The sequence below is a fragment of the Rhinatrema bivittatum genome, chromosome 7 (genome assembly GCF_901001135.1).
Source record: "Rhinatrema bivittatum chromosome 7, aRhiBiv1.1, whole genome shotgun sequence".
Lineage (NCBI taxonomy): Eukaryota > Metazoa > Chordata > Amphibia > Gymnophiona > Rhinatrematidae > Rhinatrema > Rhinatrema bivittatum.
Genome location: NC_042621.1, coordinates 262300481 through 262319852, shown reverse-complemented (window position 1 = coordinate 262319852; position 19372 = coordinate 262300481). Strand labels below are relative to the sequence as shown.

The window sequence follows — 19372 nt, the reverse complement described above, 5'->3', positions numbered from 1 at the left end:
CATCGCTTTGCCTCACCATCTTACCGCCAACTCTTGCCCACTAAGTTATCTGTGATTATGTTAACATGTTACCTATCTAGTTGTTTCTTTCAGGCTCTCATATACAGCCTACGCTAATTGCAACACCGTTGTTGCTTAAGTTCCACTTGTTGTCCCTCTTCACCCACTCCCTGTTCTTTGTATCTTTCCACCTAAAGTTTTAATGGAAACCGACATGATGTGCCTACTAATGTCAGTATAGAAAAACTGTTAGATAAATAAATAAAATAAGGGTCAATAAGATGCAGGTATTAGCTTTTTCCTGGAGTAACTTCATACATTTTTTGAGTGTTAATTTTATAGGCACTGCTTGAATAAAAATTTCAGCTCCAGAGGGCCACAATCAATATTGGGGGCAAATGCAAAGACATAAGTAACAACCATGTCAGTAAACAGCAGCTTGCAAATTCTTCACACTTTATTTAACAATCTGTTGCGTCTGTTCACACATTTTAAGACCCTATTTGTCTCAGACATCCCCCCAAAAAATGCATATATCTGATTCAGAAAGCAAGAAAACCCAAATAAATAGGAAATTGACTGCTAACTAGAAATTTGCAAATCATTCAAACTCTTGAGAACCTGAAGAGTCTCCAGAACTTCCTTCTACCTTTTTCAGGAGAATCAGATTAATTGTCTTGTGCTCTGTGAAGCCGGCAAAAGCATTTGTCAATACACTTTTGCTTTTATCGCTAACCCTTCTGCTGAAGTATGAAGACAGACGTAGCTGATTTAGCAGCGGACTGGTAGAGCAGCAGTAACTATAGCAACAGCACGAGTACCGCCTAAAACCAAAAAGGGAAATAAAAGCCCACAGTGATCAAGTCACGAGCAGCCTGTAGACGGATCCACCAACAGTGGCAAGAGCACAGCTTGTACTGCTGCATCAATAAACCCTAGTCTCTCTTAGCGGCAAAACCATGCTTTAACTACGGAAAACATTTCTCTTCAAGAGGGAACAGCAAGAGAAAATCCTGCACCTAAAAGCGATGGTGCTCAAATCAGTCCTTGGGGTTTACCCAGATGGCCTAATTATGAGAACCATAATAAACACTCATGAGTTGCTTCAGTGTACATTTTGTGGTTTTTAAACCCAATGCATGCAAGTATAATAATTCACACATATCTATTAGGAATAACCTGAAATCCAGTTTGGAGTGAGAGGGGATTTGGTCCAGAGGCTTTGTTTGAACACCACTGATTTAAAATACAAGCATCCTCTTTCTTTTTTTCTTTATACCATATGTAATCTGACTTTGTTTAGAAAGATGTTACAATGGGCTGGCGCCAGCTTAGGTCTTCCACTCCCCGGATAAAGCCAGGGCAGGGGACACCGAGGGGAGCAGAGAGTTATACCTATCATGCACCGGCAACACTCAAATGGTCAGGCTTACGGCCCAGGACTGCTCTTGTCCTGGTGCGTGGGCCCAGCCCAGCACGGTTGCTGCAAGAACTGAACCAGAGCAAGTGGGAGGGGATGTAAAATATGGGAAAGCCCCACCCGAGCAGTTCTGAAGGCTCTTGGCACTAGTCCCAGTCCTGGTTTTAACTGAACTGGAAGCATGAAGAAACTGCCAAGTCAAAAAAAAAAAAAAAAAAAAAGGAAGTTAACAGCCAATGTAGATGTTTCATGCTGCTGACTGAGTTGGGATGACTTTGTCATGATAAGGACAATTGCAAAAGCAGCAAGTCCGCAGTCAAGGCTTACATTTATTCATTTTTCTTAAGCTTCAGAGCTTCCAAACCTAGTGAGCAAACAGCTGGGAGCAAGGTTTCAAGCTTTGACAATGGCGTTACAGTTCATAATTTTCAAATCTGCATTAATTCAAGCCCTTCCTTTTCTGGGCAACACCATATGCCCAATGTATGCTGTGTACTTTCTCCTGCTAGATTCCCTGATGTCTGCTCTGCACGAGATTTTGAAATGTATTTTCCCACCCAAAGTCTTGAACTGAAAAAAAAACCAAAACACATTTATAATAGAAGTGAAGGAGAATCACTTGAGGTTTTGCCTCAGGGTGAAGCCTTGCAAATGACCAGACTTTCACGGCATTAGTGGCTCTGAATGCCTCGCTCACTAAATCAACAAAGCTTGAACGAAGCCACAGAGGGTTCAGGATACACTCCTTGCTCTCATTCTGCCAATAATACAGCTTTCTGAGGGTAAAATGCTGTTTCCTGTCTAGAGTGACTTCAAAGCATTGGGAAATGCAGCATAAATGGAACGGCTCAGGTTCTGCTGGTCTTCCCTGTACAGAAGGGCACTTAGGGGCTGGTTTTGTCTGTTGGCACAGTAACTCCCGCAGAAGTTCGTTGCTCGGGTCCAAACTTGGGGCAGACGTTGCAGCACGGGCCTGGCACCTACCCTATTGTAAACAACCTTGAACTGATAAGGAGGAGGATGTTCAATAGAAAACCCCCTGCACAAAGACATGGTTTTCACGCCCTCCCTTGCTGATGGTAAAGTTTGGTTTTTGTTACAGTTAACACGCAGGATTTCTCAGCATCTCTCTTCTTCCTGAGAGGGTTCAAGTCTTATCTTTCCTTCTTCTGTCTTCTGCGTCCAGCTCGTGCCCCCTTCTGTGCAGCCTTTACCAGCCCCTTGAACTGCCCTTGCATCTTGGCTTTTTTCCTGGAGTCGAGAGAAAATAAACAAAACGGTCACTTGTATATGTCGGTCACAAGTCACTACAGTTTTATTAGTTTATCCGACTGTCGAGAGAGAGTGAGGCGTTCAACACGTGAAAAGTCTCAGCTGATTTTCAAGCAAGGTGCCCCATACCCGCAATACCCACTAGCGACAGGCGATGCTAGACGATTACCTTCGGTTGAGATTTGCCTTGTTCAGGGGCACATACGAGTAAGGGTCGTGCCTACCCTTCTGTTTCACATCACCTTTTCCTTTCTGGTTGGGACAGAATGGAAAAGAATACAGTGTTAAACATATGACCAATAAAGCACAGAGAGACTAAAAGTGAGTGTGTGTGAGTGAGAGTGTGTGTGTGTGTGTGTGAGAGTGAGAGAGAGAGAAAGAGAGAGAGAGTGAGTGAGTGTGTGAGAGAGTGAGAGTGAGTGAGTGTGTGTGTGTTAAGCGGCTGAGTGCCAAACACATACATGTCAGCTCTAAACTGCTGATGGCACTTCCAGAGACTCAGATGGCACTTGGCATTATACACTCAGACAAGTCAAACCCACATGGTTAAGGTACTGCTGTTTGTGCTTTGAGGGAAGTTCTCTGAGTTCAATGCATGGCATCTGTTTATAGTTTGAATGGTGCTTATACAGCGCTTTGAGCACGGCTGGTAGAAAGGCATTCAAAACTGATTTAAATCAATAAATGAAATCTTGTAACAGTGAAAAAAAAAATCACATGAATTACACTGCAGGGATGTATTAACGATAACCTAACATGATATACACAAAGAAAACTCCTCCTTCATACCTTCTTTTATTTCACATCTCTGAATAACATTCATGACCTTTTATAAATTACAGGGTGCCACCAAGCATCAGTATATAACTACATAATAAACTAAATTTCAAACAAACTTTCCCAAATTTGCCTCATCAATGAACTGGATGGATGGGCAGACTAGATGGGCCATATGGTCTTTTTCTGCCGTTGTGTTTCTAAGTTCCCCTGCCGCTCCCATATATGGCTTACTTCTGCATTCCCCACTGACCTTTCAGAAAAGGAGAGGGTATAAGCGCTTCATTTATACCATCTTATCCCCATATGTTCATATTTCGGTTTTTTTCAAATAAATTATTAGCCTGGGACTGAGGAGGACTGTTTGACAGACATCAGAAGAGGACGACTTATTCAACTGCCAAGACCTGTGTTGTCGGCCTGGCCCTCAGAGGCATCTGCAGCCAGTCCATCTGCTTAAATATCCTGGGGGCTATAAGCAAGCCGCCTGGCACTGGTGCAAACAGAGGTCTGTACCACACCACCACCTCACTTGTGGTTTTACTTACTGCCCTGAGAACACTGTATCCCCCCCCCGAGATCAGAGTCTGCGATTTCTGTGGGTATTTCTTTCCACTTGGAAATAATGTGCATAGGATTATGCACCATACATAAACTAATACATACCGAAAAAGCAGAATGGCTGAACTCAGCCCTTTGCATACACGTCCCTAAAAGAAACCTGAGATCAGCCAACAAAGCACTCCTAACTATTCCATCAATCAAAACAGCAAGACTAACACAAGTAAGAGAAAGGGCGCTATCCTGGGCAGGACCCATACTATGGAACACCATGCCCTTAGAGTCAAGATTACAAAGAGACAGCAAAACCTTTAGAAAAAATGTAAAAACCTGGCTCTTTAAACAAGCTTATCACAAAGAGAAGGAAGAATAGAACCCAGGGAAGTACAAGGTACGGACAATACAACATCCACACACATCACCGTATTCAAAATGTGTGTAGTTTATTTTATTTTTTCGTTCATCACTAAAGGATAAAGTTACAATTATAAAGCTCTTCTTGTATTCAAAACTGATACAGAGAGATTTGGACATGATTTATCACATTTACCAATTAATATTGTTTACAAAACTATGTTACTGAACCATTATGGCACCTGTGTAAATTGATCTATTTTAGCAACATTATTTTATGTGCCTTACTGTAAACCGTTGTGACGGTATCTATCTTAACGACGGTATAGAAAAGATTTAAATAAAAAATAAAATAAATAAATGTCATCCATGTGCATTCCTTCCCTCCCCCGGCCCAAACACATCCCCTTGGGAATGCCCCCTAGCGACGCAGGTGAAATTAAGCAGGTTCTAGACCTCCATGTAAAATGTTTACCCACGGTGAGAGGGAGCTATTTTCCAGCAGCTGTTTTGTCCGCAGAAGTGGCTTTGAAAATTGCCCACCCCCATGGCTTGAAGAAACTTCAAAATCCCACCTTCCCTACCAAAATCCTCCCCCACCCCAAACTCAAGATTGCTCCCGTGGCTGCCGTCTCAATATGTCCAGAACACACTGGGAACCGCCGAGCCCGGAACGAACCCCCAAGAAGAGCAGTAGGCAGGAAAGCTGATAATCAGAATGACTGCCTTAAGAATATTACAGACAATGAGCCCTAAAACTGCTTACCGGCAGACGCTGTGATTTTGGAAAGGATATGTTTTTTAAAATATCAGTTTTCCCTTCCTTACGGGGTTTGGTTTTGGGTTTTTTGAAACCTGGTGTTGGGGCAGAGTTTCTGATGCAGCTCCGCATGTGGATACGGGTGGATGTCAATTCATAAATACTGCTTCAAACATGTAACTACAGCAATTTCAGAAGCCAAGTTCACTCTAGTGCAGTAGCAAAATTTATTATTTTTTTTTTTTTAAAAAGAGGACTGATCTGTAAAAGTGAGGCCTTTTCTACAATCAACCTCTCCCCTACAGCAAGTGATTAGAGCTCATTTCTGGTAATGTGCGATAAAGAAACCAGTGGCCATTCTGCTTTTACTAAGAATGAGTAACCCCAGCCGCCGCGCTCTGCCTCTACAGATTCCCTTCAGCTCTGAGAGAAGAGCAAGGAATGCACGGCTTTGTCCCCCGGTGCTGCATTATTTGGCTTTCAGAAAGGCTACAGGTTTGGAAGTTTCCAGGAAACCTGCCGATTCCTTAGTGAAACACAAAATGAAGCCCTGAAAAGATCAAGGGGGTTCGATGAAAACAATCCCACGTCATAGAAATTAGCCCATCTGGATTTGGCCTTTTAATCTAATTGCCGGTTGAGTTCTGCTTTTCTGCATGGATGCATTTTGCATAAATTAGAGCTTTTAATGGCGAAAACTCTGAAACTTAGGGGGTGGCAATTTCTTCTCTGCCCCCGCCTCTCAGCGGTTACAGGAACTATCTGGACAAGCCAGCCGCACATATAAACGTTGCAACGGGGAAGGGGGCCAAGCGCCCTGCTCAAAACCGGCTGCACAAGCGCCAACGCAGCTCTTGCTTCATTCAGCTCCAGACAGAGAACAAATCAAGAAAAATATAAACAGCTGCACTATCTAGAATCTTCAAAATACAATCGCGCCTATTCCTGGATCTTGTGCTTCTACTACCGAACTAGCCTTATTTCAAAGCCTTTCTGGTTAAAAAATATATTTTTATATACATGTTTCTAATTAAAAAAAAAAAAAAAAAGTGTATACCTTCTCATTACAGCCCTTCCCAACTTCCTTTTCAAAAATCTCCTGCGTCAGCTAATGGAGAAATTACTTACCTGATAATTTCGTTTTCCTTAGTGTAGACAGATGGACTCAGGACCAATGGGTATAGTGTACTCCTGATAGCAGTTGGAGACGGATCAGATTTCAATCTGACGTCAGCCCCTAGTACATATACCCCTGCAGGAAGTGCAGCTCTTCAGTATTCTCCTCGAAAAGCATTGTGGATATATGTGTGACTGACTAATTGGATTAACTTTATAACTTGATTAACTTGATCTGGTTGAATTGGCTATACCTGGAGACCGCCAGAATACTCAACCGGAAAGCATTGCCACCCGGTAGGGTGGGTATCCTAGGTGAATGAAAACATGGCTTACCCTTGAATCATTAGACGTTCCATGTGTAATGGCAGCCAAGGGTGGGATGCTGAGTCCATAAGGAAAACAAAATTATCAGGTAAGTAATTTCTCCATTTCCTAGTGTGTAGCAGATGGACTCAGGACCAATGGGATGTATAAAAGCTACTCCCGAACCGGGTGGGAGGCTGCCCGTGACCCACTTAGTACTGCCCTTGCAAATGCCGTGTCCTCCCGAGCCTGAACATCCAGGCAGTAGAATTTGGAGAAGGTGTGGATGGAGGACCATGTCGCCGCCCTGAAGATCTCGGCGGGTGACAGCATTCTGGTTTCTGCCCAGGACACTGCCTGGGCTCTAGTAGAATGGGCTTTGATCTGTAAAGGCGGTGGATTGCCCACTTCTACGAAGGCCGCCTTGATAGCTTCCTTGATCCAGCGGGCTATGGTTGCCCGCGAGGCCGCTTCCCCTTGTCTTTTCCTGCTGTGAAGGACAAATAGGTGGTCCGTTTTTCTTACGGGTTCTGACATTTTCAGGTTATCTGGATAGGAGTCTGCCGATGTTGAGGTGGCGAAGGCTACGAGCCTCTTCCGAATTCTTCAACTCATCCGGCGATGGTAGTGAGATGGTTTGGTTAAGATGGAAGTGTGACACCACTTTGAGAAGGAATGAGGGGACCGTGTGTAGTTGTATGGTTACCAGGGTGAGCCTGAGGAACGGTTCACGGCAGGACAGTGCTTGTAGTTCCGAGATGCACCAGGCTGAACAAACCGCCAGCAGGAATGCTGTCTTTAAGGTTAACAGGCAGAGGGACAGATCTCGGAGAGGTCTGAAGGAGGTTCCTGCTAGAAAATCCAAGACCAGGTTGAGATTCCAAAGAGGTACTGGTCACTTTAGTGGTGGGCGGATGTGTTTAACTCATTTCGGGAAGCGTGAGACGTCCGGGTAAGAAGCAATGCTGTCGCCCTTGCTTTTGGAGCCGTAGCATGACAATGCAGCAACCTGTACCTTGATGGAGTTGAGGGACAGACCCTTCTGTAGTCCGTTCTGCAGGAATTCCATGATCATGGGAACTTTAATTGAGCGTGATATGATGTCGTGGTCTTCGCACCAGGCTTCAAATACTCTCCAGATCCTTATGTACGTTAAAGATGTGGAGAACTTGCGAGCTCGGAGTAGGGTGTCAATTACAGCCCCCGAGTATCCGCTCTCTCTCAGGTGAGCCCTCTCAATGGCCAGGCCGTAAGAGAAAATTGAGCTGGATCCTCGTGGAGGATCGGTCCTTGTTGAAGCAGGTCTCTGTGTGGAGGCAGTAGCAGGGGGGGTCCCCTGCTAGTAGTCTTCTCAAGTCTGCGTACCACGGTCTTCTTGGCCAGTCTGGGGCCACCAGAAGTACTAGTCCCCTGTGAAGCTGTATCTTGTGAATGATTGCGCCCAATAGGGGCCACGGCAGGAAGGCGTATAATAGGGTCCCCTGTGGCCAGGTCTGTACCAGGGCATCGATCCCCTATTTATTTATGTATTTATTTAGCATTTTTATATACAGACATTCTCGATACAAATATCAAATCGGGTCGGTTTACATAAAACAAAACTATCGCGGTGAGGCGTTACAATAAACGGAGTATCAGAACATAAGAATCTAAATATTAAATAGACAACAGTGACTGATCAAATAACGTGAAAATATATGATAAATAACATGTAATAAAATAAATAGTGTAATTAACTAACATGTAATAAAATAAATAATAAACTAAAATAGAATGACTGAGGTTCCCCGCCTGTGGCTGAAGTACCTGGGTACTTGGGCGTTGGATCGGTTTGCCAGGAGGTCCATGTCCGGTGTCCCCCACCAGTTCACTATCACTTGGAATGCCGCGGGCGACAGCTTCCATTCTCCTGGGTCTAGACTTTCTCTGCTGAGGTAGTCTGCCGTGATGTTGTCTTTCCCGGCGATGTGGGCGGATGAGATCTCCTGGCGGTTTACTTCCGCCCACGACATTAGAGGGTCGATTTCCAAAGACACCTGTTGGCTTCTGGTTCCCCCCTGACGGTTGATGTAGGCCACTGTCGTGGCGTTGTCCGACATTACTCTGACCGCTTTGTCTTGGAGTCTGTGAGCGAATCTTAGGCAGGCAAGTCTGACCGCCCACGCTTCTAGGCGGTTGATGTTCCATCCCGACTCTTCTGCGTTCCACTGCCCTTGGGCAGTTAACTCTTGCAGTGTGCTCGCCATCCACGTAGGCTGGCATCTGTGATGAGCAGGGTCCAGGTTGGTGAAGATAGCCTCGTCCCCTGGTTCAGGTGGCTGCCCTGCAGCCACCACCATAACTGGGTCCGGACTCTGCCCAGGAGTGATAGACGGACTGCGTAGTTCCGGAACCGTGGATTCCATCGTGTCAGAAGTGAGCGCTGTAGGGGTCTCATGTGAGTCGCGCCCATGGCACTACTTCCAATGTGGATGCCATCAGACCGAGGACTTGTAGGTAATCCCAAGCTGTGGGGCGAGGTTCGCTCAGCAGGGTTTGTAACCGGTTCCTCAGTTTTGATCTCCTTGTGGGGGTCAGGCTGACTTTGTCCTCTTTGGTGTCGAATCGGACTCCTAGGTATTCTAGCGACTGTGTGGGTTGCAAACAACTCTCGTTTGTGTTGACCACCCATCCGAGGCTCTCCAGTAGAGATTTGACTCTGTTGGTTGCTTGGTGACTTTCCTCTGGCGATTTCGCCCTGATCAGTCAATCATCTAGGTAAGGGTGTACGAGGATTCCTTCCTTCCTCAGTGTTGCCGCCGCCACCACCATTATGATCTTGGTGAACGTCCGGGGTGCTGTGGCCAACCCGAAGGGTAGTGGCCAGAACTGGTAGTGACGGTCCAGGATTTGGAAGCATAGGAAGCGCTGATGTTCCTGATGAATCACGATGTGAAGGTAGGCCTCCGAAAGATCCAGGGATGTGAGAAACTCTCCCGGTTGTATCGCTCTTATTACGGAGCGTAGGGTTTCCATGCGAAAGCGGAGAATCCTCAGGTGGCGGTTGACCAACTTGAGGCCAGAATGGGTCTGAACGTCTCCTCTATCTTGGGGAGATAAAGTAGATGGAATAATGCCCAGAATTTATTTCTTGAGGGGGCACTGGGGTTATGGCCTCGAGGGCCAGTAGTCTGGTCAGTGTAGTTTCCACTGCCACCCTCTTGGAGGGGTCGTGGCAGGGGGATTCCATGAACTTGTCCAGGGGGTTTCATAGGAAATCCAGGTAGTATCCCTCTCAAATGATGGTTAGGACCCACTTGTCCGAAGTTATCTCGACCCATCTGTGGTAGAATAGGGCTAGTCTGCCCCCTATGGCTTCTTCCTTTGGATGGGTCGGCTGAATCTCATTGTGGGGTACGGCTGGGGCCAGGACCCGAGCTGGTTCCCCTCTTGTTGTGCCTGTTCCGAAAGTACTGGTTCCTGCCCGTAGGGCGGGGCGCTTGGTAGTTGCTTCTGTATGGATTGAAGTGCTGTGAACGTCTGCCCCTGAAGATCGGGGGAAGGGTCGCTAGTTTTTCTTATTCCTGTCCTCTAGTAGTCGCGGTAACGGGGACTCGCCCCATTTGTTAGCCAGTTTCTCTAGTTCGCTGCCGAACAGAAAGGATCCTTTGAAGGGCATCCTTGTGAGACGCGTTTTGGAAGATGCGTCAGCCGACCAGTTTCGGAGCCAGAGTTGTCTCCTGGCAGCCACAGCTGATGACATTCCTCTGGCCGCTGTGCGCACCAGATCGGAAGCAGCATCCGCAAGGAATGATACTGCTGGTTCCATGGCCTCCCCAGGGGTATTGTTCCTGGTCTGAGATAGGCAGGCACGTGTCACTACGTTGCAGCAGGCCGTCAAAGGACTGTTTAAGGATGGATTTCAGACGCCGGTCCTGAGCACCTTTGAGCGCTGCTCCTCCCTCCACTGGGATAGTGGTGCGCTTCGAGATCGCGCAGACCATGGCATCCACTTTGGGCATGTCAGAAGGTCTTTGGCCAACGAGTTCAGGGGGTACATGGCTGTCATAGCTCGTCCCCCTTTGAATGTGGACTCTGGAGCACTCCATTCCAGGTCAATTAGCTGCTGGGCGGCTTGTAAGAGAGGGAAATGGCGAGAGGCTTGGCGGAGTCCCTCTAGCAGGGGATTCGCCTTAGGTTCCCCCGAAGCACCTGCGTCCGGGATAGTGAGCTCCTTCAGACTGTGGGTGACCAGGTCTGGGAGCTCGTCTTTGGTGAAGAAGCGTCTCATGGTTCGGAGAGGTTCTGTCCCCGGGGGGAGTTCCCCTTCCTCTAGGGGCTCTGTTTCCTCTTCAGAGTTGTCCGTATCCCCATAGGTGAGGCTTCTGGGCGGTGGAAACATTTGTCTAGGCTAGAGGGCTCTGCAGCATAAGGGTCTTCTTGTGGAGACTGTGGCTGTCTAGCCGGAGGCTCCGTCTGCATGTGGACGAAGGTGTGTAGTCCTTTGAAGAATTCCACCCATGAGATAGACGCTGGGTCAAAGCTAAGGGGCGTTGGGTCCCCATCTGAGGGGGTGTCCTGCTGGAATTTGCGAGGTCTGGGGTACTCACTGAGGAGCTAGTACTCTGTCCTGGGTGAGACTGGCCCTGGCCTGGATCTCCCAGGACCTCCTCGCACTGGGCGCACAGAGCGTTGGCCTCTTTGCTTTGTGCGGCTCTGATATGGCATGCTGGGCAGAGGCCTTGAGCTCTGTTCCCGGTGGTGCCATGGCTATAGGCGCGTAAACCCTTCTTTTTATGCACTCCGGCGCATCTAAGATGTGCGTGCGGGTTGTGCACGTAGATGTGCGTCTAAGTTGCAGATATTTATGCGCACATGTATTTTGTGCACCCGGATTGAGATGGGGGACAGAGCAGCGAATAGGGCTAATATGGCGACGGCGACCACGTGGACAATATGGCGACCATTTCGGAGGGTCTCCACGTGGGAGGACCCTTGAAACTAACCGGGGCCTGTCCCTGCTAGGGCGGATCAACCTGGCAGCACAGGTCCCGGCCGGCGACCTGTGCGACTCCTCTAACCTCGGAGACCGGAGTCTATGCTGAAGATTTCTAGCTCACCTTGTCTTCGGCGTGTCCCGGTTTTGTCCCGGGCGGTCTCCGTCTGCGGAGGGAGAGGGCATATACCTTCACCACCACGCTTGAGGGTGCACCCGCTACCTCTCAGCCGCGCCCAAGATCGGGGGCTAGGTCCTCACCACGATTCTGCCGCCGGACTGAGCCTCACCTCCGAGGGACCATGGAAATCACCTCAGGAATTCTCAACTGGGGGAGGGACCCAAGGGTATCACCGCAAGAGAGCGGGGCTCGTTTTCAGAGGTAAGTTTTCTTCCGAATCTGGGTTTTCTCCGTTGAATGTTGTTCTAATGCTGTGAGAGCATGCAGATAGTCCCTAACTGCTATGGAGATGGAAAATACTGAAGAGCTGCACTTCCTGCAGGGAAGGGGCTGACGTCAGATTGAAATCTGATCCATCTCCAACTGCTAGCAGGAGTACACTATACCCATTGGTCCTGAGTCCATCTGCTACACGCTAGGAAATTGGTGTTTTAACCATAATCTCTCTTGTGTTTAACATATTAATTTAAAAAAGAAAGCTGCTGATTTTGTTCTATACATTAAATGCAGGCTGATTTATTTGCTTTTTTGAGCAAGAGGCTATGACAATTGTCTTACTGTAACTGGGCGGGGGCGACTGGGTGCTAAGCCTCATCTTTTTACAGGTTCTCAATCTCAACCACAGCACCTCAGCTCATGGTTTTAGATCTTAAGTTGCAGGGCCTGATTTGAGGACACAGTGAACACAGAAAGAGGAACGGGAGAGAGCGATGGGGAGGCGGGGGACGCCAGTTTCTCGGGACTCTAGGTACAGGTTTACACTGGCTACCTGCCTATATCTGGCTCTGCTGAGTGACAGCGACTGGAGTCCATTCTGGTGAAGCTAACAGGCCATTAGAACAGTAAGAAGGGCCTCAATTCTTCAAAATCATCTATTCTGGCTAAAAATATAGATTAATGCACAGCTACCTCAAACTCAGGGGTTACTGTTTTTTGCGTTGTGAAGATCAAAAGCAGCAATCAGTGCCATCAAATTACAGTTACTGCCTGTCTTTCAAGACTTGCTGTAACATTACTTCACAATCCAGCGAACAAGGAGCATGTCGCTGACAGCAAGATCACCAGTGGCATACAGAACACATCAGCTCAGCGCAAGTGCACAGGAAGAGGACGGGGGTCGTGGAATGATTCTTCCTAACGTTTTGTAATTTTAGCATTACTCCACTTCCTACAAGCTCTTTTTTTTTTTTCTCCTTTTAAAAATGTGCTTCTTCCTGGGCCGTCCCCCTCCCTGGACAGTCACATTCCCTTACAGGTCTCCTTTTCCAAACTAAATTTCCTAACTAGAATCTTTAAGAACTCCCTGCCAACACAAACACGGTCCTTTTCCATCAAGGCAAGAGGTACACATTAATGTAAAATTTGCTTTTTACTTTTCCGAGATTTTTTTTTTTCTTTTTTTAAGTGAATTGAACGATGAGTGTTTAATGAGAGAGGCACGAATGGAGAGCAGTTAGGGTTGAAGTCTTGACTATCAGGGTTTCAAACTTGTGCTAATTTAGCAATTTTTCGATCTGCATTATTATTGATAACCTCACTGGTCATATTCCTTTCCAGATCATTTATATATATATACTGAAAAGCACCGGTCGCAGTTTGTAATCCACGAAAGGACATCGCCTCCTATCCCATGACTTTTTAGTTTTCGTAGAAGCCTCTCATGAGGGACTTTGTCAAACGCCTTCTGAAAATCCAAATACACTACATCTACCGGTTCACCTTTATCCACATGTTTATTAACCCCTTCAAAAAAATGAAGCAGATTTGTTAGGTAAGACTTCCCTTGGGTAAATCCGTGTTCACTGTGTTCCATCATGTCTTCCTATATGCTCTACGATTCTGATGTTGAGAATAGTTTCCACTATTTTTCCCTGCACTGAAGTTAGGCTCACTGGTCTATAGTTACCCGGATCGCCCCTGGAACCTTTTTTAAATATTGGGGTTACATTGGCCACCCTCCAGCCTTCAAGTACAATGGATGATTTTAATGATAGGTTACAAATTTTAACTAACAGATCAGAAATTTCATTTTTTAGTTCCTTCAGTACCCTAGGATGCATACCATCCAGTCCAGGTGATATGCTACTCTTTAGTTTGTCAATCTGGCCCTACTACACCTTCCAGTGATTTCATTCAGTTCGTCTGACTCATCACCCCTGAAAACCATCTCCAGAACTGGTATCTCCCCAACATCCTCATTAGTAAACACGGAAGCAAAGAATTCATTTAGTTTTTCTGCAATGGCCTTATCTTCCCTAAGAGCCCCTTTAACCCCTCGGTCATCTAATGGTCCAACCGACTCCCTCACAGGTTTCTTGTTTGGATATATTTAAAAAAGTTTTTATTATGAGTTTTTGCCTCTATGGCCAACTTCATTTCAAATTCTCTTCTTCGCCTGTCTTATCATGCTTATGTTTTATCCTATTTTCTTCAGATGGATCCTTCTTCCAATTTTTGAAGGATTTGTTTTGGCTAAAATAAATGAAAATTAGTTCTTACCTCCAATAATTTTCATTCCTGTAGTACCTAGGATCAATCCAGACTCCTGGGTTATGCCTCCGCACCAGCAGGTGGAAACAGAGCAAAACTTGACAGGCTCTGCCATATATACCAGGGTGCCGCCCACAGCCTGTTAGTATTACGCCATGTCAAAGCAGTGTGGTTCCCCAATATAAACTAAACTAACTATATACATGAAGAGCAACGGGGAACCCTCGGGTCACTTCCCCCAACCAGAACCTGACCCAGACAAACGAATTACAACAGATTGAAAAAATGTTGCCATGAGCCAAACATTTCTTTGTTTATCCATAACAGCGGACTCTCCGAACATGCTGCAGCGTAGCGCGGGACTCTGGACTGATCCTAGGTACTACAGGAACGAAAATTATCGGAGGTAAGACCTAATTTTCATTTCCCTGTATGTACCGGATCAGTCCAGACTCCTGGGATGTACCAGAGCTAATTACTTAGGGTGGGAAACGGAGAGGCCCGCTCTCAACACGCCTGCTCCAAAATTTCCTTCTCTGGAACCCTGTACGTCCAGACGATAATGCTGCGCAAAGGTGTGTAACGATTTCCAAGTTGCTGCCCTACAAATCTCTAGAGGAGAGATCTGTTGACACTCCGCCCAGGACGCAGCCTGGGCGCGCGTGGAATGCGCTTTCAGCCCCAAAGGCAGCGGTCGACCCCTCAGGAGATAGGCCGAATTTATAGCTTCCTTCAACCAGCTCGATATGGTTGTCTTGGGCGCCGTGTCCCCCTTCCTGGGACCCTTCCAGAGCACAAAGAGATGGTCCGAAACACGGAAACCATTGGTAACCTCGAGATAGCGTACAAGGGTCCTACGCACGTCCAACTTCCTCAAGTCCTTGGAGGACGGATCCGATCGCTCGAGCTGTGGGAACGCCGGAAGCTCCACCGACTGGTTCAGATGAAAGGCCGACACTACCTTTGGGATGAAAGAAGGAACCGTCCGGAGACTAACTCCAGACTCAGAGATCCGCAAGAAGGGCTCCTGACAGGATAAGGCCTGAAACTCAAACTCTTCTGGCGGAAGTGATTGCCACCAAAAAGACCACCTTCAACGTGAGGTCCTTCAACGTAGCTCCCTTCAAAGGTTCGAACGGGGGCCCACACAGCGCCTTAAGCACCAAATTTAAATTCCAGGAAGGACAAGTGGACACCAGAGGTGGACGTAAATGCGTCGCCCCCTTCAGGAATCGAATCAAAACAGGATGGGATGCCAACGATCCGCCGTCCACTGCGCTGCGCAAACAACCAAGGGCAGCTACCTGTACTCACAAGGAATTACAGGACAGACCCTTGACCAAGCCCTCCTGGAGGAAGGCTAATATGTCGGGAATCGAAGCCTGGGTAGGTCGAATCGCTCGGGAGACACACCAGGACTCAAAAACCTTCCAAACGCGCATGTAGGACAGGGAGGTCGACACCTTGCGAGACCGCAAAAGAGTGGCCACCACCGCATCCAAATAACCCGTGCCTTTCAAAAGCCATGCTGTTAGACAAAAGCGATCTGCCTGATCGAAACAGACGGGGCCCTGATGAAGAAGATCCGGTACTGCCAGGAGATGGAGCGGAGGTTCCAAGGTCAGATTGATGAGATCCGCGAACCACGGCCTTCGGGGCCACTCTGGGGCGACCAGGATGACCTCCGCGGGATGGCTCTCTATGCGATGCAGGACCTTGCCTATGAGAGGCCACGGGGGAAAGACGTACAGGAGAACTGACGGCCAGGGGAGCGCCAGGGCATCCACGCCCTCCACCCCTGGTTCCCTGTGACGGGCGAAGAAGCGTGGGGCCTTGGCGTTCTGAAAGGTCGCCATCAGATCCATGGCCGGTCGTCCCCACCTGATGCTGATCAGGTGCCTTTCCGCCCACTGGAAGAGCAACCGGGCTTCCAAGGCCTCTGGGCGACTCCGAGTCCCCCCCTGACATAGAAACATAGAAATGATGGCAGAAGAAGACCAATCGGCCCATCCAGTCTGCCCAGCAAGCCTCACACCTCTTTTCTTCTCATACTTATCTGTTTCTCTTGGCTCCTAGTAACCCTTGGCTCTATTTCCCCTTCACACCCACCATTAATGCAGAGAGCAGCGATGGAGCTGCATCCAAATGAAATATCAAGCTTGATTAGTTAGGGGTAGTAACCGCCGCAATAAGCAAGCTACACCCATGCTCATCCGTTTCATCCAGACTATGTTATTCAGCCCTTGTTGGTTGTTTTTCTTCTCCCCTGCCGTTGAAGCAGATAGCAACGCTGGATATGCGTGAAGTACTAGTTTCTCTTCTCCCCTGCTGTTGAAGCAGAGAGCTATGTTGGATATGTATTGAAAGTGAAGTATGCATTGAAAGCCACATTATCTATCATCAAATATTGAATAAGCCTAATGATTGGTAGTACCTATAGCTTATGAACTCTTCGTTAATTTTACATACTCTTGCCCACCCCTGGTTTTTGTTTTTTTTTTAAATATGGAGATGGCAGGCCTCCATCCTTCCGCTCCGTGAAGGTGGAACACCAACCACTGGCATCCCGCTCCGTGAATGCCTCTGTGGCTACTGCCGCTCCGTGCAGTGTTTTGCTGCCTCCTCTTTATACACTTCCTCTAGACCTGATGGATCCACAGTGTTTATCCCACGCCCCTTTGAAGTCCTTCACAGTTTTGGACTTCACCACTTCCTCCGGAAGGGCATTCCAGGCATCCACCACTCTCTCCGTGAAGAAATATTTCCTGACATGGTTCTTAGTCTTCCTCCCTGGAGCCTCAGCTCGTGACCACTGGTTCTGCTGATTTTTTTCTGACGGAAAAGGTTTGTCGTTGTCTTTGGATCGTTAAAGTTTTTCAAGTATCTGAAGGTCTGAATCATGTCACCCCTGTTCCTCCTCTCCTCCAGGGTGTACATATTTAGATTCTTCAATCTCTCTTCGTATGACATCCGATGAAGACCCTCCGCCTTTTTGGTCGCTCTTCTCTGTATCGCTTCCATCTTGTCTCGGTCTCTTTGTAGATACGGTCTCCAGAACTGAACACAGTACTCCAGGTGAGGCCTCACCAAGGATCTGTATAAGGGGATAATCACTTCCCTTTTCTTACTCGATATTCCTCTCTCTATGCAGCCAGCATTCTTCTGGCTTTTGCTATCGCCTTGTCGCATTGTTTCGCAGACTTCATATCATTAGACACTATAACCCCTAGGTCCCTCTCCTGCTCCGTGCACATCAGCCTTTCCCCCCCCCATCAAATACAGTTCATTCGGATTTCCACTCTGACTTCCACACTGACGATTGATATAAGCCACTGTGACTTGATATATTTCCATTGATATATATTCTATTGATATCCATTGTGACTTGATATATTTCCACTCTGACGTCCACACTGACGATTGATATAAGCCACTGTGGTCGCATTGTTGAACAGGACCCTGACCGATTTCCCCTGAACTAATGGTAGGAATGCCAGCAACGCCAGGCGAACCGCCCTGGTCTCCAACCGATTGATCGACCAGCGTGACTCGGTCGCAGACCAGCGCCCTTGCACGGACTGTCGTAAGCATACCGCCCCCCAGCCGGAGAGATTTGCGTCCGTGGTGACCACCGTCCAGTCCGGGGCCACAATAGAGACCCCATGTAGAAGATTGCCCGGATCCAAACACCAATCCAAACTGGAACGGGCCACAACCATCAGAGGTAACGGGAGCTGGAACTGCGCGGATATCGGACTCCAGCGGGAGAGTAACGTCTCCTTCCGAGTTCTGGCCTTGTCGCGCTGCTCCTTGCGCGGGAGTGCCATCCCCCTCTGCCCCTCTCGGGGGCAGGGAGGGCTCCTCTTGATCCTCAAAGTCCTCTGAGACATCTGTATCCTCCTTGGGTGGAAAGGCCCGCAGTGGCCGTTTAGCCTCGGAAGGATCGGCGATGTCATCCGGCCGTGGACGAGCCTTGGGCGCAGTGGGCCGGGTCCCCTGGGGCTCTGGCTAATACGGGCGCTTCTTGAGAGCCTTGCGGGCTTTAAAAGCCCTGTGCATGGCAAGAATAAAACCTGACGAAAAAGAGGCGCAGGAGCCCTTCGAATTTGTGTCCATCTCCTGCGCAGCTCCCCTTCCCGCAGCCGCTGCAGGGGAAGTCGGCCGAGAAGCTGGCCGCTGTGGGGGGGGGGGGGGGGGGGAGGAAGAATCCCTGGACCCCTCCGCGGTCGACTCCACACTAACAGGTGCCGGCGGCAAAATGGTGGGAGTTCCCCCTCTCCTCCTGGACGGCTTAGAGATCTGAGGGTATCGCGATCCCACCTCGATCGCCACGGACGTCCTCCGAACCAGCACCCCCCGAATTGCCTCCGACGGCCCCTCGCCTCCCAGGATACAGGCTGAGCACAGCCCGTCCCGGGAAAGGCGCGCGCTCCCAGTCCCGCAGGCCGTGCAACGTGGCATGCCTGCCCGACTCTGAGAAGCAAAACCGCGAAATGCCCCAGAACGAGCGCCGCGAGGGAGGGGGTAAAGACAGAGGAAATCGCCGCCGCACTGCTCGGAGAGACGCCGCAAGAAATAAACAGTATCTTGGGTTTTTTTTTTTGTTTTGTTTTTTACCTCGTCGGCGCTATCCCCCGACGAGTGCTGGAATGGATCGGCTAGGGTGAGTGAGCCGGGCTCCCCATATCACCCCGGCTGGGCTTACGCAAGTAGGGTCCTCAACCCCTAGCCCCAGCGATCTGCTCGACCAGGGGGGATGGCCCTCTCAGGACCTGAGAGGGCCATTCCTCCAGCCTGTGAGAGGAAATAAACAGAAGACTAGTTTTTTGGTTTGTTTTTTTTTAAACTTAATTGAAAAAGACAAAAAGCCAAAGAAGAAAGTACACCGACTCTATATCTCCAAAATCTAGTCCTCAAACTTCACTATTCCCCCTTTTTTTTTTTTTTCCTAGGCTGTGAGCTATGCACCCATACCATCTGCTGGAAACAGAGAAATACTGACAGGCTATGGGCGGCACCCTGGTATATATGGCAGAGCCTGTCAAGTTTTGCTCTGTTTCCATCTACTGGTGCGGAGGCATAACCCAGGAGTCTGGACTGATCCGGTACGTACAGGGAACCTCTTTCACCTCACCTTTTAACCATGATGGTAATCGTTTT

The 19372-nt window shown here is 48.2% G+C and overlaps 1 protein-coding gene across 2 annotated transcripts in view; it reads right to left on the bottom strand.

The window, feature by feature from the left end:
* Window positions 1-438: 438 nt before the first annotated feature.
* Window positions 439-19372, bottom strand: part of RRP12 (ribosomal RNA processing 12 homolog) — a 147915-nt gene continuing 128981 nt past the window's right edge. For both annotated transcript variants that reach the window (XM_029610169.1, XM_029610170.1), the window contains exons 33-34: window positions 2862-2944; window positions 439-2671 (exon numbers count right to left, since the gene is read on the bottom strand). In XM_029610169.1, the coding sequence (XP_029466029.1) occupies window positions 2575-2671; window positions 2862-2944 (180 nt within the window). In that variant the 3' untranslated portion in view covers window positions 439-2574. The remainder of the gene's footprint in view (window positions 2672-2861; window positions 2945-19372) is intronic.